The sequence below is a fragment of the Fomitiporia mediterranea genome (genome assembly GCF_000271605.1).
Source record: "Fomitiporia mediterranea MF3/22 unplaced genomic scaffold FOMMEscaffold_4, whole genome shotgun sequence".
Taxonomy (NCBI): domain Eukaryota; kingdom Fungi; phylum Basidiomycota; class Agaricomycetes; order Hymenochaetales; family Hymenochaetaceae; genus Fomitiporia; species Fomitiporia mediterranea.
The window spans coordinates 3,859,745-3,879,318 of NW_006760389.1; the positions used below are offsets into that span (position 1 = coordinate 3,859,745).

The 19,574-nt window shown below is 46.0% G+C and overlaps 4 protein-coding genes across 4 annotated transcripts; 2 read left to right on the forward strand and 2 right to left on the reverse strand.

Annotated features, from left to right (window-relative positions):
• Positions 1 to 133: 133 nt before the first annotated feature.
• On the reverse strand, positions 134 to 5,101 carry FOMMEDRAFT_120474 (uncharacterized protein). The gene is made up of 14 exons (XM_007264918.1): positions 4,944 to 5,101; positions 4,874 to 4,891; positions 4,575 to 4,817; positions 3,999 to 4,524; positions 3,262 to 3,948; positions 2,665 to 3,212; positions 2,514 to 2,610; positions 2,444 to 2,461; positions 2,253 to 2,393; positions 1,728 to 2,202; positions 1,383 to 1,678; positions 784 to 1,322; positions 533 to 721; positions 134 to 477 (listed from the first exon to the last, which is right to left on the reverse strand). The coding sequence occupies exons 1-14, from the start codon at positions 5,018 to 5,020 to the stop codon at positions 312 to 314; spliced, it is 4,020 nt and encodes a 1,339-aa protein (XP_007264980.1). The 5' UTR covers positions 5,021 to 5,101; the 3' UTR covers positions 134 to 311.
• Positions 5,102 to 5,346: 245 nt separating this feature from the next.
• FOMMEDRAFT_166824 (uncharacterized protein) lies at positions 5,347 to 8,017 on the forward strand (the record flags this gene model as incomplete). Its single annotated transcript, XM_007264919.1, has 3 exons — positions 5,347 to 5,744; positions 5,803 to 7,124; positions 7,182 to 8,017. The coding sequence occupies 3 exons, from the start codon at positions 5,347 to 5,349 to the stop codon at positions 8,015 to 8,017; spliced, it is 2,556 nt and encodes an 851-aa protein (XP_007264981.1).
• A 316-nt stretch (positions 8,018 to 8,333) lies between these two features.
• Positions 8,334 to 11,064, reverse strand: FOMMEDRAFT_132895 (uncharacterized protein; the record flags this gene model as incomplete). The annotated part of the gene is made up of 13 exons (XM_007264920.1): positions 8,334 to 8,356; positions 8,477 to 8,613; positions 8,665 to 9,008; positions 9,061 to 9,099; positions 9,201 to 9,259; positions 9,310 to 9,429; positions 9,481 to 9,501; positions 9,553 to 9,597; positions 9,656 to 9,739; positions 9,797 to 9,910; positions 9,970 to 10,322; positions 10,375 to 10,431; positions 10,481 to 11,064. The coding sequence occupies 13 exons, from the start codon at positions 11,062 to 11,064 to the stop codon at positions 8,334 to 8,336; spliced, it is 1,980 nt and encodes a 659-aa protein (XP_007264982.1).
• Positions 11,065 to 11,740: 676 nt separating this feature from the next.
• On the forward strand, positions 11,741 to 15,607 carry FOMMEDRAFT_105424 (DUF1620-domain-containing protein). Its single transcript, XM_007264921.1, has 13 exons — positions 11,741 to 12,031; positions 12,083 to 12,142; positions 12,197 to 12,470; positions 12,532 to 12,970; positions 13,027 to 13,125; positions 13,181 to 13,285; positions 13,337 to 13,582; positions 13,646 to 13,978; positions 14,034 to 14,210; positions 14,268 to 14,821; positions 14,887 to 15,020; positions 15,081 to 15,241; positions 15,316 to 15,607. Exons 1-13 carry the CDS (start codon positions 11,779 to 11,781, stop codon positions 15,553 to 15,555), a joined length of 3,075 nt encoding a protein of 1,024 aa, XP_007264983.1. The 5' UTR covers positions 11,741 to 11,778; the 3' UTR covers positions 15,556 to 15,607.
• Positions 15,608 to 19,574: the final 3,967 nt, after the last annotated feature.

Here is a 19,574-nt window from a genome sequence, read left to right on the forward strand (position 1 = left end):
TGCACTTGCAACACTCATGCAACCACGCGGCCGAGTCACGCAAGTCACGCACCGATCCTTATTGTATTTTCATCCCGTTGTTGTTCCTTTTTTTTCTTGTAAGGAAAAGTATCGCGAAATCATGCCATACAGGGAGAGAGGAACTTACAACCGGACTACATAGCGTGAGAGTATCAAGTCAAATTACAGGTAAGTATCGACATGGGAGGGTAACGGATCTCAAAATAAGGTATCATCATCCAAATGTTCGGTCGGAAGCAAATACAAAACGGATGGTAAAAAGAAAAGAAAAGGCTCAAGAGGTCGGACCATTACGAGGGCAGAGCAGGAACGGGTGGGATATCGAGTTGCTGATGCTGCAGTTGCCTCGGCCTTCCTAGGTCCCTTCGATTCCGCTCCTGCACCCGCTTCTCCTGCTCAGCCTGCATTCTTGCCATGATCTGCATCTGCTGCCCGATAAACTCGCTTGTTCCCGGCCTTCATAGAGCATAAGATATTATTGCAATCATCTAAGTTTGTGATGGGCACTTACCGCATACGCAAGATCCGCATAATGATCTCGCCATTCGTCACCTCCCCCTGCTCACGCTTTTCCCGTTTCCTATCCTTGATTGTACCAAGGTTCCGCTGAGAATACACCGTTTTAGCGCGCTTCTTCACCGTCGGCGCCCTCTGCATTTGTTGTTGTTGCATCCGAACACATTCCTCCATCAGCGCGTCGCTAAGGAAGTGTAGCGTGAGTAAGCCCGAATGCTTGAAACAATAAGACTAAATGGAACTTACGTGCTCCAGTCGTAGTAAAGCCGGATTGAGACAACATCACGGTATTTCTGGTTCTGTAGCGTTTCTAGTGGTATGCCTTCCCCACCGATATAGAAGAAGTCCCTCAGGAACTTGAGCCATTTGAAAACAATATCGACCTCCTTGTCTGAGAGTGGCTTCATATCGCTTGGTACGTCCGACAATGGTGGTACGAGCAAGCGCTCAATCACTGCCAGTATCTCCTTCCACAGACGTGTCATCACCATCTCTTTCGTCTCCTCAGATAGGTACGTGTTTAGGGTCTGCAGGTTCCCCTCAAGATAGTCAAAGAGTGGCGTAATGGCCTGCTCGATTTCGTAGTCCGTTAATTGTTCTGGCTTGATTCTTGGTTTCTCGGATTGTGGGAGAGGAATCTGCACTTCGCTTGCACTTGGACCTAGTGCGCTTCGGTAGAGCGCAGATACATTTTCGAGTGCTTTGGTGTAGTCTAGGCCAGTCCCGGTCTTGACGAGACTCTTTAGCACGGCTCGTGACAGCGACTGCGAGATGAAGGGTGACATCTGAAAAACACCAAGTCTGAGACAGAGCAAAATATAGGCCAAGAACCAAACCGATCATACCTTGTCGATGAAAATCCGGACCATGTCGCCCTCGCAACGCTTGAGCGAACGGAAAGCTCGGCCAAAGTAGAATTGGATATCATCTTTCTCGCCTTCCATGCTGATACGAAGGAGGATTCGTCCAGCTGAGTCGAGATCATGCCATAGATCGTGGGCGAGGAAGTCACCGAAGCGTCGAGGATCCAAGCAGAGGTACGCGCGACCGACGGTGTCGTGTTTCCCAATGAGTGCGCGATCACGGACGCTAATCATAAGCCATAACGGCTTCTCAACGGATATGTCGAAAGTTTCATCCCCTGTGAAGCGCGTTAGCCTCGCTTCGATATAGGATATATGCGTACTTACATCGAGGATTCAGTGTCTCGTAAATCGTCCGCGTCTTCGCCAGTCTGTTCCCGTTCTCATCGCTGAGCGTCACGAACGTATCTAGCTTCGACGACGGACTGCTATCAAGTGGTATCAAGCCCTCAGCAATTACGATTTTTATAGTGAACAGGAAACGAGGTCGCTCTTCCTTGTCCGGTACCGGCGGCGGAAGACGCTGCAACGTCTCGGTGATACGGTCAGCATCAATATGTGAGTAAATGCCGTCCAAGAGGCGACGTGCAGCGTCTATATTATTAAGCTTGACGCAAGACGTTGGTTGGAAGTTGAATGGAATGACTTTCTTCTCTCCCGTTAGTTGAGCTAGTTGTCTCGCACGCTCGAGCCAGGCCGATTGCTTTTGCGGTTGGAGGTGTTCGCTTGGACGCGGGAACATCTCGGTCATGAACAGCTCTTCGACGTTTCTGCAGTATTGTTCGATGGCTTTGCTGATGGTCTGTAATAGTCCTTTGAGTATATGCATAAGCTGGAACACGATGGAGATACCTTGGACAATGTTGTGAAGAATCGAGCTTCTTGGTACTCGTCGATCCACTCTAGGTCCTTCAGGAAGTCAATTGGGCTGCGAATGGAGTCAAAGAGGTCGACAATAGATGAACTATGTCCGCCGGCGTCGGACGCTTCGAACTAGCCAAAAGGTTAGTGACTGGATAAAGCTCCATGATTGAGGCAGGTACCTTGTCGGCCGCAATTGCCTATGCAAACATCAGTCAGACCAGAACTAAATAAAGCATTTCCTACACTCACGCCTTGTACCCATTGTAAGGTCTTATTATCAACGGTGAGAAGCCATTGTTGCACATAGGGTTCGAAGAATGACACAAGATCGAATCTCAATTGTGCGCTGTCAAGAGTATTTCAGTGAATATATCGACGCGCATATAACGACAACTCATACTTCGGGCAGAATGCTTGATGCATCTCTAGGATCATCTTCGCCCTTCGGAACAGAGTGAAGATATCCTCGATTGGTACATCAGGAGTCGGACCGTTAGTCGAAGACTCGAGCAGTCGTTTGCGGTTCGCTTCGAGATCACCGAGGAACATCGGTACTTGTACCTCTGTCACAAGTCCGACGATGTCGATATGTCCGATAAGCGGCTCCGGGAATCTCTTGTCAAGCAGTTTGGCATTTTTCTCGAGAGTGTCTGTAGTGAGCAGCAACGGCAGAGCACGATTCACTCCGGGCGCAGAGAAAAGTTCCTTCGATTTCTCAAGGTATGCTTGCTCTGCAACTTCTCGGACCTTTTCGCGTAATGGCTCTGCTTGCGCAGCTACATCAACGTTAGATAGAGCGAGAAGCCCAGATTCCTGTAATGTATCGAGTATGTTGAGGTATGGGGCAATTTCGGAGGGTTTGAGCCCCAGGAGCACATCCAGTGTGTGATAAATGGCGGCAATGAAGATGTTGAAAAGGCCTTCAGCCACTTCGGCAAGATAATCCAACTAAGGAACATATTAGGTTATGTTACGGATGAACTAAGTGATTACTTACATCTGCCTTCGGCCATAGCCCTATGTCAATGTCATGCATCGCCTTTAAGATCATCTGCAACCCTTCTGGGATGCACTCCAGTGGCACCTCCCCACGCTCATACTTGGCCTTGATGACGTCCATGAAGCATGCAACACGATAAGATTGGCCTATTCGCCATCTCAGAGCGCATTCATTGATCAAATCGATATGCTTTGGTGATAAGATACCAAGCGAGACCTCTTGATCTTCCGGCAAGTTGGCCATTGCGTCGAGATCGGATTCGATACACAGCTCGAGCAGGCGTCTGTAGTAGCGTTTCGGATTTGGTGGAATGTAAGTGAAATTACCGCCAGCTTCTATCTCGTCGTCACCATCAATCTGCTCGGCAACGAGGTCAAGTGAACCGGCGCCGCTGCCAACGAGCGCGACAGAGCGTCGACTGCTGATGGATCCATGTCGCGACGACGGGCCAGCCGGGGATGCGGAATAGACAGAGCCTGGGCGTGCGCCTGTCGGTGTCATGGAAGGCAGTGCTTCAGATGGTGCGGACTTTGCGAGTTCTGGGTTGAATTGAACCATAATGACCATGAGTTGCTGCAATTGTGAAAGCTCAGTCGTTCGCCAGTGATTCCATGCTTCATCGGTTTCAAAGTCTTCACGTCGACCGGGGAATGCCTCTCCAGCATTGAGGTTTTTCAGGCAAGTCTATATATAGCGTAAACAGAGATGATCTTCAAGAAAAGATGTGATCACACCTTAAGATCGAGCATGGCTGCTTTCTCCGTGCAGAAGTGCTTCATTTGGTAGATCTCCCTTTGCACATCCTGTAATGAGGAGCCAAATAGGCTGGCAACGGATTTCACCATGTCCATGTCCATGACGTTCATGCTCAGCCCGAGATTCGGGGTTGAAGAGACTGATTCGTTCCGCCTGCTCGTTGTTGATGCAGTGTCGTAACCAGAGTCTGTTGGTGTGGGAGACGGTGCCAACTTCGCAGCATACATGTCAAGGCGTGCGGTAAGTTCTTGAGATACGTGGCCGACAGTCCGGAGACATTCGCGAAGCATTCGCACGAACATGCCAATATGTTTATTTAGCTCGAGCTTCCACGTATCACCCGCTAGCGAGAGGTCGCGTTTGAGCACCCCTGTTGCAGTTGTAGCAAACATGAGGATGAGTTCTTCAATCTTGCGGTTCTCTTTCATCTGCCGTCGGAACTGATCTGTAGTGGATGTGCCATAAAATGCGGCGAATGTGCGTCGAATGAGTTGGTCAGAATAGCTAGTAGTATATTAAGCTGCGACCACGTAGAAAAGTCAACGCTGACTTACGCAGAATCTTTTCCCATTGCAATGCTTGCTAGCCTGGTCTCCAGGACCTTCAGTAACTTCTCGGGGAACTTGACGCTCTTGTGGCCATCCCGGGTGACGTCCTTGAAGAGATCACCGATAGAAAAGATGGAATTAGAGATAGCATCTGATATACGCGTGGTCGTATGTTCTCTTTCCCGTGTTTCTGTATCTGGCGTTGCGTTCGTATCGACAGCCTTAGGCTGCATGAGATAGCTTAGGAAACTTAAAATCATTGACTAAGTATGTTCTCCCAAGTTAACCTGATATAGACGACTCACGATACTCGGAGAGCATAACTTAACCATATATCAGCCACATGTGCACAGAACAGGACATACAACTACGCACGTAAAGACATCGTCGTCGGCGACAAATCGTGATATTCGTCTCCTACTTGCAAGGCTGTTATAGCTCCTTCGCGACATTAAGCTTGTTCACCACGGCAAACAAATGATATTTCCACTCTTAAAGTAGATAATGTAGCAGTAATATGCCGCCAGACGGGCAGGAGAGGAGGGTCGAGGAGAAGGGTTGCGGAATAATGTTACCGTGAAGCGTACCACCTAGCCTCCTGGATTACATAATAGAGCAGTCCTTCCTATTCGCGGACTGTCCATATCGGGAAGATCGACGCTTCCGAATGGTATGAGTCTACCGTTCCAGCATCCTTTGCATCTTTGCTTCCAACCACTATCATACAAGTCGCAGCAGCATCTGCGACACCCCGTGTATTGTATCCTCGGTGATTTTTATGCAAATAAACCCTACCAGCGGTCATCTTCCTGAACAAGACGAGTTACAGCTACACAAGTTCTCTGCGCGCACAAAATCTAGTCAACATGGCCATCCCCACTCTCGTTCCGTCAATGCCGCCAGTGGCGAGCAAGGCGCTCCGCACATTCTCGCCATACCAGCGGAGTCGCTTACGCATATCACAGCATTCCTTGATCCAGCATCACTTTTTGCCTTGGGACGGGCAAGCAAGATCTTGCATGAACACATAGACGACGATAACACCTGGCACACTGCATTTGCATGCCAGTTTTTAGGCGAGGGGGAGGAAACCCCCAATTCGCCGCAAAGTATCCTTCTACGCCGCTGTGAAGACACGTGGAAAAGAGAATTTGTCCTGCGATGCAACCTGATTCGGTATGTTTCTTCGAGTTTCAACTCTGGTACGGATTGGATTGCTAATATACGTCATTAGTCGCTGGGAGCGCTGCCGGAACGGCACGGTCTCTCATACGCCGCATTATTCTCCCGTTATGGCTATATACCTCTTGTCCGATCGTTCTTATGGACCATCTCTACTCTCAGTCTCGTTGCAATACGGTATCGTTGCACGTTCCTTCCCACTTTCCGGGAAAGTGCTCAAAGGTTACATTACTTCGTGGGACGGCTTTGGCCTTGGCAATGGAAATCCAAATGCTGAATTCACACCGAACGTGACCTCGTACGCTGTAACGAGCGAAGGCTGGACAGTCCGAGTTGCATTTGGCCTTGCCGATGGCGTAGTTGCACTTGCCACTGTGATGCGTGTTATGGAGTCGGCTCGCGTTTCGTCCAGAATTGAACGCTGCTTCTTACCCGAGGAACACAGAGGGCCAGTAGTAGATTTGGCTTTAGATATGGCCTGGGGTAGCACTGCTGTTGTCTCGGCCGGATCCGACGGGGAAGTGCGCGTTTGGGATGTCAGGAGGCATATACGTTGCATTTATTTACTGACGGATCAGCAAAGCCTTGTCCCGGATGCATGCGTCCATGTCCTGTCCAATCTTGAACGTGGAATCGTTTTGGCTACGAAGAAAAGCGGTGCAACAGTTATCTGGACCGGCTTGTCTATCAAGGACGAAGGCTCGCAGATAGAAGTTGTACCCACCAGCATTCGAATTCCCACCTTGAAGGAGAAGACGGAAGCTTCACACGTCTTTCTAGACAATTCCACGGCTCCGGAGGAGCTGTCTTTCGGCATTCATTTTCAAGGTGATACGCACTTCTATCGTGTTAATGTTAACCTTGCTACTGGTCAACATGAAGTAATACGTTTCGGCGACGGTCCCCTCGGTCCTATCCAGACGATTAAACCCTTCTTTGCATCTATTACAGAGGGCGGGAAAACTGTCATCTTTGCGGGAGATTCTCTTGGTCGTCTGTCCCTCTTTGATTGGTCGCCAACTCCTGAAGCAGGACAAGAAGTCTCATCGTTTCGCCGGCTCGATGCAAGCTCAGACGGTGCTGGCATCTCGGCTATTGCTTGTAATCCTTATGTTGTCGCAATTGGCACCACGCGTGGTGCGACCAAGGTATACAATATCCTTACGCTGAACCTGCTTCGCGAGTTTCCGAGTCCTATTCCGCGGCCAAGCACGACCGCAACAGCGGTAAAACAAATTATACTGGAGAAAGATCTGTTACTTGTTGCCGTCGGTGAACGGATTTTGGCGTGGGAAGCAAAGCCTGTGCGTCCGCATAAGCCGCTGGCTACGTCGAAGAGAGGAACCGGAAAGGTCCGTAATGCAAAGTGGCATAGTAAGTAATGATTCTGTTGATTGGTCCGCTATAAAATTCTTAAAATATTTTATCTAGAGAGAATTGAGCTGGCTCAGGATATATCAGAGTCGCGAAAGGCCGTCGAAGACGTGCAAGCTTCCGAAAGGCGCACTCATGAGCGTCGTCGTGCACACCATGCAGCCCTTGTAGGTCTAGGTCTCGATGAACACGAGGCTCTACAGTATGTCCTTATGGTTAGCCGTGACGAAGCAGCGCACCAGACGCAAGCCGAAGAAAGTGTGTTCGATGCCGATTTCGAGGATGCCTCTTCGGCACCTTTGGCGTCTCGGTCGAGCTCGCGCTCCGAAGGTCACTCTACGTCGGATGTTTCTCCGCCATTGGGACCTTCATCTTCACCATCGGCTTCACCTACGAGCGTAAGAGCATCTCCGTCACTGCCACGTCAATCATCAAGTGAAGGAGGTATTGGCTCAAGCCCTCTCGGTCTCGGCATACCTCCTCGAAGACTCGTACCACCTTCACTGGACGATGCAGAACATTTTCCAATAATGGGGTCTAGTGCTTCAAGCTCGTCCTCTCTTCCTCGTGCATCTCCAGCTTCCGCTTCAGGATCTTGGAGCTCCCCACTTAAAGTTGCTGGTTCCTCTTCAGCAGCGTTACCATCTCCCGTGACTACTGTCCCCGTGGCCAGTATCCCAGCTAGAAGAAGCGTTTCAGGTCCTGCTACGTCGTCTGGGCCTTCGTTGCTTTCTGAGACGCTGCGTATGCACCGTGAGGCGGAGTCCGGTGGTACGGTTAGTGCAGGGCCTTCCATGCCCACGAAAGGAGGTGCGGATGAAGAGATGGATGCGGATTTGAAGTTGGCGCTTGAGCTTAGTTTGGCTGAGGCACTTAGTCTTCGGGAGAAATGATTCGTGTCTGTCATTCAGATATTCCGACACATTTCGATTCAATAGAGATAGAATTTCCTTTGTTTAACATGCTACATGCTTCGTTCATTGCAGCTTATGAATTCTTTATTCTTTATATCTTGATTCATTCTGTTACGACCTCCTAGGTTGTATGCAGTATCGATAATGTGTAGGCTACATAGTGGTGCGAATATTTTGCAAATATGTTCATATACTGGGGTCCAATATCAATTAAACCATATTTTACAATCCACCCAATAAGTCTGTGTATGATTGTTGTTTGGGAAAAGTGTAACCCTTGGTAAACAAAAAAAAACTACGTATTAATAGCTGTTGAATCTATCGGCATAGACAGGTCAACCAGAGAAGACAAAATCATAACAAAATGTGAATGCGTACTGGCCCAAATCATAGCGCCCGTCTCATAATCTTGTGCACTCTTAATCCCCCAGTTATCACGGTTATTCCAGATCCAAAAGAGGAGGAAAAGAGTACAGATCCATATTACACTATACACCATTTGTTCAGACAGACTTGGCGTCCCATCAACTACAATGAAGCAAGACAAAATGATCGAAGCCAAAAAAGCAATCATACTAAAAGGGGACAATGCTTAGTAGAAACAATTGAATAGAGCAAACACTTACGCCCATATGAGCAACGCAAAGGGTAAACTGAGTTGTATCGCGATTCTCTCCAGCCTGGCCTGCTCGAACCCCCTGAAAAAATGACTTGCCTGCGAAAAATGCAGATCCGCAATAGTTAGATTAAGTAGTGTGTGGGTTAGACAGATACGCACATTTTCAGATGCTTTGTATTTGTGCATGTGCCATGCAAGGAGAACACTGAGGAAAATGCTGCAAACACTTGCAACTATCGAAATTTGACTTGCGTATGCAGCTGGTGATTTCCACAGGCCCGTACTATCGCCTTTTGACACGAAAATCGGTGAGCTGAGGAGTGAGACGTTTACAGCTAGCAATACAGTTGACTGAGCATAATTTAAGTCCCAAACAGATGAAGGTAAAAAGCCTTGAACCGACCGTGACGGTCAACTTTTGCCGGTCATTCTCAAGCTTGATCTGCAACAACGGGTGGCCCAAAGTATCAATGAAAGAATAGACAAGGGATATAAGATCAAATTGAGCCGTCAATACCTACTACAGGGAATTTTGCCTCTTACCTGATACTTTCTCCATCTATAGTCCCTTATTGCACCATCTACCCATATTTCTTCGAGACCTAATTGAATTGAATAAGAGTTCGTAAGTAGGTCAGAACAATTAATTTACCGGATAAATAGGCCTCTGGAGCATGGAAGAGAAGCAGAGACAGAAATTTTATAAGTCCATCACGTTCAATCGGAATGCGAGCTCCGTTGAAGCCGTAGAAGTTCAGCTGCTGCACATTACCTAAGGAACAATTTGTCGCTGTTTCAATTACACTCTGACAATATTACGGACAAGTGAGACCCATAATGCGAGCTGTTGCCAGAATCAGTGATAATAATTGTTGTAAAAGAAAAAATTTCTCACCGACACCCGCAATAGCATAGGCACAACCACCAGAGTCGTAGACGGCTAAAGCGAGGATGCAACTCAACAGTCAACATCGACACAACTATGATTAAATACGTACAACGAAGATGATTGACTGATAGTACAAGCGCGTCAAGTTCGTCGGAATCGTATGGGGCAGTAGAATCGCCAGAAGTCATGACCTCTAGAATGCTCCTATTGTTAGCTTAGCAAGACGGAATTTGAGAACACCGGAACACACCAATCCTCCAATAATTGAGTATTCCCGTTACTTCATTGAAAATATCAGGACAAATCTTGCGGTGGTCAGGGAAATATTCGATGTGCTGCCAAAACTCGAAATCGAGCTGACTTCCTGATCGTAGATGACAGCTAGATAAAATTCGTTCTTCGAAGACGAAAATATAGACCTACGAAAATGATCCAATGATTCTACGCCACAACGTTCGCCCAATGCAGTACTCATATCGTAATCATCTAGCCAAAAGACACAGCGTTGATCCAAGTCAACCATGTAGTAGCTCCATCTGTCATCGTCAATCTTAAGGACAACCTCAACGTTTTCTGGAATGCCTCGACTCCAATCAAAATTTGCGGCATGGCTCTCGACTTCCTGCATGAAGGCCTCAATCTCCTCTATAATAGAATCGTCCTGTAGATCTGCTTCCGTCAAATACGAAAGCTTTTGTCCACCACACTTCTCCAATAGATAGTATGGCTGGCCATCCGGATGAATGTAATATTTCCATTGACAAACGTCTCGGTTCCTATGACAAATACAGTAAGTTGTTCATTCCCGAAGGAATAGCCCGCACTAACTTATATACATCATAAGTTTTGAGAGGTTTGAACACCCAAGGTCCTCCATTATATTTTCTGATATGAAGTGAGCAACGCTGAAATGACATAACAACAAACAACGAACATTGCTGTATTCCGATTGTACCGTGGGCTTGCGGACGGAGCAATGGGCTCCAATGGCTTTGAAATTGATATTCGCACTGAAACAGGTTCTGCAGGCAAAACGCCTTCCATAACAGAACTTTCTCTGAACGAGTTTGCTATAACCACTTCCAACGGCAAGTCGTAGTAAGTCTCTCTATCAACTCCCGATAATGGTCCAGTAGAATCATCAGGAGCATTAGTTGATGACCCAGGAAATGGTATGGATGTGTCCATAGACCTGCTGGTATGATGCACTCGTGCGGCGGGTGGTGTAGCAGGCATGGAAGGAACGGAAGAGTATGCATATACTGCAGCATTGTCTGATACGAAAAGTTGAATTCTTCTGGCCTTGTCGCCATTACAGTGAGATATTTGACCTTCGTCGATTTCGAAGGGCGCACCGTCCTTCTTCGTGGAACCTGTATCACGACTAAATCGACGCGGATCAAGGTATCGTCCAATCACAGAGAACAATCTAAGCAGAAGAGGCAATGCACAGCCTGCCCATTGTCGACAAACGTGAAGCAGCTTCCTGAGCAAAGTCAAAGCTAGGGACAGAGACATGGATGGTTTGAGGAGATGAAGCACTATCAATCCGTGGCAGACGGGAGAGTGAGGGCGGGGAGCGGGGAAGAGGTGCAGTGACGACAGAGGCGTTATATCGGCTGTCTCTCCTTCATTTGCAGGCAGTCTAAACGCTCATAGACAAGGGCATCATAGCGTGAATAGGACTGAATTATGATACTAGTCGCCATTCATCAGAGTTGAACGTCAACCTCTAGAGTGCTGATTGTTCTTTTACGTAGGTCAATTTCCTCCTCATAAGGAACAAGACAAGCCCAACCTTGCGGGCTCGCAATGCCTGGCCAGTAGGAGTAGAGATTCAGATATCCTAGTAACGGATGCTTTTATCCCCAAGAGTGGCGGACACTCGGGTGGTAGGTAGGTAGACTGACAGGTAATTCAAAGTTGGATGGATAGATCCGTTTGAATTTTAAGATTTAAGATTGAAAGTAAATATAGCGTGAGACTAATATACTATAATGGAAACTATTGCAGACGCGTCTTTTGACGCGTTGCCTCAGTGCCTGACAGCTGTGTTCGACAACTTGCACTTGTCCTGTATCGTCTATTAATCAGGGTAGGAGCGCTAACTAGATTGAGGAGGTTGGGAGCGTTCGTAAGGACTTGATTTTGGTCACCTGTGTACTCGAAAGTGGTTTTGAACGTTGTGTCCTAGACCTGCTGTAGGATCAGCCCGCAGATTCGGCTCAAAACATGCTCGTGCACGGCTTACTATTCGTCATATTCTGGCTATTGTCTGCTGTCTATGCTTTGCATGCCTCCGAAGCTGGCGTTGTCGATTGGCACAAACCGTTTATCGGCGTTCCGTTTACTCACTCCCAAAGTCTCGCGCCCACTTTCCACCGATTTAATGCAGGCACCGGGAGGCGAAGTACGAAGAGTGTGGTATTGAGTGCAACAAGTTCGAATGTACTGGCAGCGTTGGATGCGGTAGCAGGAAACATCAGTATGTTTCTGAAGTGTCTCAGCAGAATGTAACTGAGAAAGTTTTGTATAGCTTGGAGGTATGGGTTTGACCATGGGGACCCGATTGTCAACTTCCGAGCGTTTGGAAATTGTGCGTTTATTATGTGACTTTCTTTTATCTCTGGAGAAATTGACGGCCTTTCAGTCGTCGTATCACTTTCTGGTCCTGGAGGTTCGACATTCCGTGCATTTGATACGACTACGGGCGACCTACTGGCTGAACGACGTCTTCACGCGCCTGAAGCCGGGCATCTTTTCGAACCCGTGGATGTCGGTGTTCATCTTGTCTTTGCGGATGCGAATGCAACAAAACCAGATTCTAGCTCCGATGTATTTGCTCTTACGAATGGTTATACTGTTCGTCGCATTGATGCTGCCACCGGGCGTGTGAAGTGGGAATGGGCATCAGGGGACCGAGCGTCAGTCATTGCCTGGAAGCTTTCCCAAACTTCAATATTGACGTGATAAACGCCTTCGTAGGTCGGCTGTTGTCTATTCTCGCATAGCACGTACGTCATCAACAGCTTTTGTCGTGGGACTTGCCAAATCCACGGCATCGTATTCTCTACACGTCACTGCTCTTTCCGCGGATACCGGAGAAGAACTCGCAACAGTCCACATTCCTTCAAATATACGAAATGGGCTCACCGACTTCCTCGTATTGTCCGATGATACTGACGATAATCCGTACATCGTATGGCTTGAAGACGGACAAAGCCAAATTCGCTTTGCTTCTCTTGCACCAGCACTCAAGGGTCAACCAAAAGCTCTCAAGGGGGCTACCTTTAAGTCTATCTTAAACATAGGCTTGAATGAACACGGACATTTTGTCGCGCTTGAGACGGATGGTACAGGAATGGCGCTCAAGCTTGATAGGAATAGTCAAGGCATTTCTTTAGTCTATGAGTTCGATGAATCTGTGGGGAATGTTTCGTTACTTATGAAGGCCTCTGTTGATGAAGCGTTGTGTTGTAGTCATCCTCGGATCGCTATACTGAATCAATATACTCCGGAGGCCTTGATAAAGATAACAAAGTCTATATCGGACGGGTATTCTGGTCGCATGTGTTGAGGGTATGCCTTGTACCCTTCGTTTGGTAACTAACTGATATTTATTCTTTATGGTAAGACCGCTTCAGCGCATGTCTTCGCACCTCATGCTGCGAGCGGAAAGGGAATGGTGAGGGGTTACACACTCCCATTCGATTCGAATTCTCATGGTATTATCGCACATGTTCGTCTTGCCCTCTTTTCCAGCCATACATGTTTACTCATTGTTCTTTAGGCTGCCATGGATGCAGCTCAGCCTTCTGATAATATGATCATCGGTCGCTTCGTCCTAGTCACAAGCACTGGTGCGGTACAGCTGTGGCAGCATGACCGGGCGCAATGGACCCGTGAGGAAGCACTGTCGGAAGTCGAACTCGCAGAATTTATCGAGTTACCAGAGAGGAAGACGATTGCGACACATGTTGGCGACGGTGAGGAGAGTTTTGTCGGGCGTGTCACCCGCCAAGTCCAGGATGCGAAGGTTAGTGAAATTCTACATCTTCCGAAAGCTGGGTACAACTGATATTGATTTACCATGGACTAGGATTTCCCGAGTTATTTATTGGCCTTCGTTCGGCGATTTGCAACTGGCTCTTACACCACGGCAACGACCTCGGCAAAGGTCTCGTCGAACAGTACTGAGCTGGAACGTGATGAATTCGGTTTCCGCAAACTTATCGTGGCTGCGACACGTCGTGGTGTTGTATACGGCATCGACTCAGCCAGTGGTGCGATCGTGTGGAGTAGGTTGCTCGGACTTGGATGGGCAGCGAAAGTCGGTGGACACCATGTTCCTTTGAGGTTGTTCGCCACGCGTACCGTTAATGATGGCGACTCGCCGAGGGTGGTATTGATTACCCAACGAATAGCAGACAATGTAAGTCTAATCGAATATCAGGAACAGTGCAAGCATCACTAATGAACTCATACAGGAGCTTGTTGATACCGTTGCCTTTCATATTGACGCTCTCACTGGTGAAGATGCTGAAGGCAAATCATCTTCCGAAGATATACTACAAGGTGTAGACATCATCTCTGGAGAATCGATTGACGTGTTCATGCTACGCGGAGATGATAAAATTGTCGTATTACTAGACAAGTTCTTGCAGGTACGCGACTCACGGCTCTCAGCGTTTCTTGTCATTTATCTTACCATTACATTACAGGTGTACCTCTTCCCTGATAATGACGAGACACGCAAGGCTTTCCAAACAATTGCTCCGAAGCTATACTTCCCGTTACTCGCACCTGGCCGTGTCCTCGGTCACCAAGTCAGCTCGGAGCCGTCCTTCACTGGCAAGTTCACCGCCTATTCAATATGGACAACGCTTTTCTCGCCCGGTGAAACGGTTGTCGCTACCTTCCGACGCCCACCTGCAGAGCCCATAGCATCATTTGGTAAGGTGCTCAGTGACCGAAGTACACTCTATAAATACCTCATTCCCCACTTGGTTGGTTATGTGACACGTTCTCAGGGAGGAGACGGTGTTCCTCCGACTTGCGGTGTTTATCTGGTTGATGGTGCGAAGGGCTCGATCTTGTATCGTTCGACTATCCCTTCTGCGCATGGCGCGTGCGACGTGAAAGTTGCGTTTACGGAAAATTGGTTGTTATATATTTATTATGATGAAGAGATCGTATCTTCTGCCCAGTCTAAAGGATACCGAGTCGTTTCTGTGGAATTCTATGAAGGAAAGGGTGTGAACGACAAAACGAAGAGGTACGCTCGTTTCCGGGTATCTATGAAAGTATCCGGGGTGTTATTGCTAACTTTTCTCCTAATAGCTCGGAAACGTCTATATATTCTAATAGAACCGCGGAGGGCATGTATTACGAACAGACGTTCATCTTCCCCTATGGTGTTACCGCACTCACGACAACGTCAACGAAATTCGGAATCGCAACTAAAGATCTTGTCGGTTCGTCCTTCGTTACCAACTTTCCACTCAGGCGCTTCTGAATGATGTATCATGATTTAGTTGCGAACAATAAAGGTCAAATACAAACCTTCCCTCGTAGGATATTCGATCCGCGGAGGCCGAAGCGAAAAGTGACAGCACAAGACCAGGAGGAGTGGCTTGTCCAGTATGATCCAATTATTCCGGATGACTCGAGACGAGTTATTTCACATAATTATCATGTACGTCCTTGATCTTCTCAACTTTTAGTTTAAAATTTGATCTTAGGTGGTGCTCTTTCACTAACGTTCTATAGATCCTCAGCACTAAAAAAATAAGCACCTCACCCTCTCTCCTCGAATCCACCTCTCTCGTCCTTGCGCATGGCGGACCTGACCTTTTCCTTTCGCGCGTTGCACCGAGTCATACTTTTGATGTATTGAGCGAGGAGTTCAATAAACTTCAATTAGTGTTGACGATCGCGGGGTTGAGTGTGGCCATTTTGGTGACGAGGCCGATTGTTAGGGGGAAGAAGTTGAAGGAGGCCTGGTATTAACATTAGAGAGTAGACGGAGGTTGGTATATCATTGTACTTATGTTAGAACCTAATAGGTGGGTAGCCAGGAATGGAGGTTTTTCTTTACTAAGTATTCTACATGACTACGTGTGCTGTGCTCTGGATTGCAAGGGTGTACAAAGTAAATATTATTATTTCTTGCCTTGAACGTAATGTCAGCTTACCAAAGCACAGGGGTGGTATAGTATCCAGGTTTTGCTTTCAGTATTTTATCTATACCTGCACTCCTGCCTCCTGGTCCAAACCACAATGCTCCCCTTGCTTCTACTCTTTCACATGCTATATTCCTGCCAATCTCTCTGTGCATTGCAAATTTCATCACCTGACACATGCCTCTCAATCTTCAATACATTCTTCTGCACTACAGAGTAAGGGATTGGTGCTAAGTACTAAAAGCAAAGAGAAGAAGACAGATAATCTATACAACTTCTGTGAATTTTCCAAAGCAGGTTGAAGAATAACACAGTGTATAAACTAATTATTTCTATCCTCATTTTTAATATTTTGTTTATTATGGTACTGATTTGTAGGCAGCACTATTCCACAGATATTAAAAAGAAGGGTTACACATCTACAGATGCATCACAACATAATTACCAGCTCTATTTTTATAAATAGTTCACCCATGATTACATAGACCTGTATACTTATTTTCTAGAGACTGTAGGCAGTGAAAAAATATTAATATATAATTTATTCCATGTCATTGCTAGCTGTATGTAGACTTGAGCTTTCCACAGCCTGTTGTAAAGGCTGGAGCCTCACTCAAGAACACAGAACAGGCAAAGACCTGGGATTGGAGAGGTTGACCTAAGTACAGGAGCAAGTATGAAGATAATCTCTAAGTGTCTACAAATAGCCCTTTATATACTTAACTAAAGTCATGTGTGTAACCTCAGAGGTTACACTCTTCCCTACTCTGAAGAAATAAAAGGGGGGGGGGTAGGGAAGTGATTAATGGAGAGACAAAGGAAAGGATATAGTAAAGGGGGGGGGAGGTGAAATACAAAAGGGTAAGGACAGACAATAAGGAACACACAGTCACAAGTTTAAGAAGGCTTCAACTCATCAAAAGGTAGGGAAGGATTAATGAAGAGGCAAGGGAAGTATAGTAAGAGGGAACACATAGTTACCAGCCTAGGAAGGCTTTGACTCATCAATGAAAATGTATGAGGACAAGGACTTTTGACAGAGTTGGTGGAAATGGTATCTCTAAGACAGATACAAGTTAAAGCAAGCTGTTGAAGAGGAACATATAGTAACCAGCCTAGGAAGGCTTTAACTCATTAATGAAAATGTACAGAGACAAGGACAGGGACAAGGAGTACACATGGTTGAGATGTGAAACTGTACTACTAGGAACGTGTGAATGATACTCAACAGGTCTAGTGAGTACAGTGTTACTGTAGATAAGGAGAAGACAACTGAGACATTGACCAAAACACATGGTTGAGACATTAAACAGTACTGTAAGGAACACATAAATGATACCTAACAGGTTTAGTAAGTACAGTGTCACTACAGATAAGGAGAAGACAACTGAGAAGGTCTTGTTTGACTAACAGTAGGCTGAGTGTCAGAGGTGATCTAATCTCTTTGGTAGTGTAAGTGAAAAGGAGTGTGAAAGTTAGGGTGTATGATAAAGAGAACTCAACAACTCTTCAGTTATGCTAGCACTTGTTACTTGGGGGAGGAAAAAAATGATTGAAACACATGGTTGAGAAGTGAACAGCTATCCTCAGGTGTGTGTTAGTACTAGGAGGAGTAGAAGGGCCAGGTTGACAAAATTAATGTGCCAATTCTAGGGGTGATGAGAGTTCAGGTAGTGTGTAGGTAAAACAGAGTATGTAGAGGCAACAGGGGGTCCATTCATGAGGGGGACAGGACAGGACAAGACAGGACAGGACAGGACAGGACAGGATAGGACAGGACAGGAAAGGACTGGATAACACTAGTAGAGTATAATCTCTGACTAGGTCTGTGACTAGGAATGACACTAGCAGGGGCTTGATACTCTGGCTAGGTCTGGGACTGGAGGTGATGCTAGTAGAGGCTCTAGACATTCAGGACTGGGATTGACACTAGTAGGGGCTTGGTACCCTAACTAGGTCCACAACTGGAAAAGGGACTTTATACTCTAGGAAACAGGAGGTGATGCTAGCAGAGGCCCTATATGTTTAGGACTGGAATTGACACTAGTAGGGGCTTAGTACCCTAACTAGGTCCATGACTAGAAAAGGGGCTTTATACCCTAGGAAACAGGAAGGGAAGGGAAAGGGACTTTATACTCTTAGTAGACAGTAGACAATAACAGTAGACACTAGACAGTAACAGAGCAAGAGATAGCATAGTAAGGAATAGACAGTTTTGACAAACACCTTAACAATAGAGAGATACACATTACAGTAGGTACAATAAGCATACAACAAATACACTGTAGTTGACAGCTTGATTGTAATGTCTGTTGTACTAAAAGTAGACACTATCTGTCAGTGTAGAACCTACAGCTCCTAAAGAGAATTATGCTACAGTTCCAGATATTAGTAGTAGTATCAAGATAGTGCTTCCTTGCACAATTTCAGGACTAGGACAGTAGTTCCTTACAGCTTGTTTCTTGACAGTGTTCTGGTGGAGTAATTGTATAGTAGCTCTTGATCTTAGTAATAGTACTAAGATAGTATTCTCCTTGAACAATTTGAGAAATAGGATAGTAGGGGCTTCTACAGCTTGTTTCTAGACACTAGCTTAAGATCACAATGAGTGGCAGAAAGGTTATGAGCAAGAGCAAGTCTGTAGATAATCTGCTTGAAGTGGTATAGTAAAGTATATTCTTGAGTAGCAGAACCTTAATTGTAGACAGCTAACCAGACTCACAATGATGCACAACACACATAACTCTAGTACAACCACACACACTCTTCTTAATACCTTCTCCTAGAATCCAGGGACCAATCTGATGAGGGTCTGCTAGGAGAGGGTGGAACAGTGAAAGCATATATTTGAGTGGCAGAATCTTACTTGTAGCCAACTGACAAGACTCACAATGAGGCTGTTGAGAGGGAGAACTTAAGGGGGGCACGCATAGACAAGGGGTGAGGTGACGATTGATTGCTCAGTGTCTTTTGTCCTTATATTGTATGTATTCTAACTGAGACATTATGAAGTCATTGTCTCGTGGTTTGTCTGTTGATGAACTAATCATCTCATAATACTCCCCTTCAAACTCTTACTAGTCCGAGTAAACTGGTAAGATGTTTGACTTGTGGTACATGTAGCACTTTAGTTAATATATCTGCTTGTTGATTGTTTGTCTGTATGTATTTCGCATTTATGTACTCTAACTCAATGTAGCATTTAATAAAATCTTTCTTATGATCTAAATGCTTTGTTTGTTCCGAATATTTGAGTTCGTCCAATGTAACTGTTTGTATAACAGCATCGTTATTGCAAAAGATATTAATTGGTGCATCAGAGACCTACAGAATCTCTTCAGCTAAATGAGTAAGTGCGATTGCTTCCTGTGTTCCTCTTGTAAGAGCTATTAATTCAGCTTCATACATTGAATTTGCCACCAGTGTTTGTCTTTTACTTGACCACAAAACTAATGAATTGCTCAAGTAAAATGCATATCCTAATATTGCATGATACCCTTCTTGCATCATACTGTCTGCATCTGTATAGCTGTTCAATATTGATTGATTTGTGCTGCCGAGTTGGAGCCAGACATTGTTCATAGTTTTTAAGTACATGTAACAATGTTTAAGTGCCAGATAATACTCCATACTGGGGTCATTAAGGTATTTTGCTAACTGATTTGTTGCAAATGCTATATCTGGCTGTGTACAGTCTGCAATGTATCTAAGTACACTAACCATGTTCATGTATAGTATATCAGACATTTGTTTTCTATTGTTATCAGTTTGTGATACTGTTTTTAATTGTGTACCAGGCTGCATAGGTGTTTGTACACTTTGTTCGTTTGTAAGTTTGTAACATTC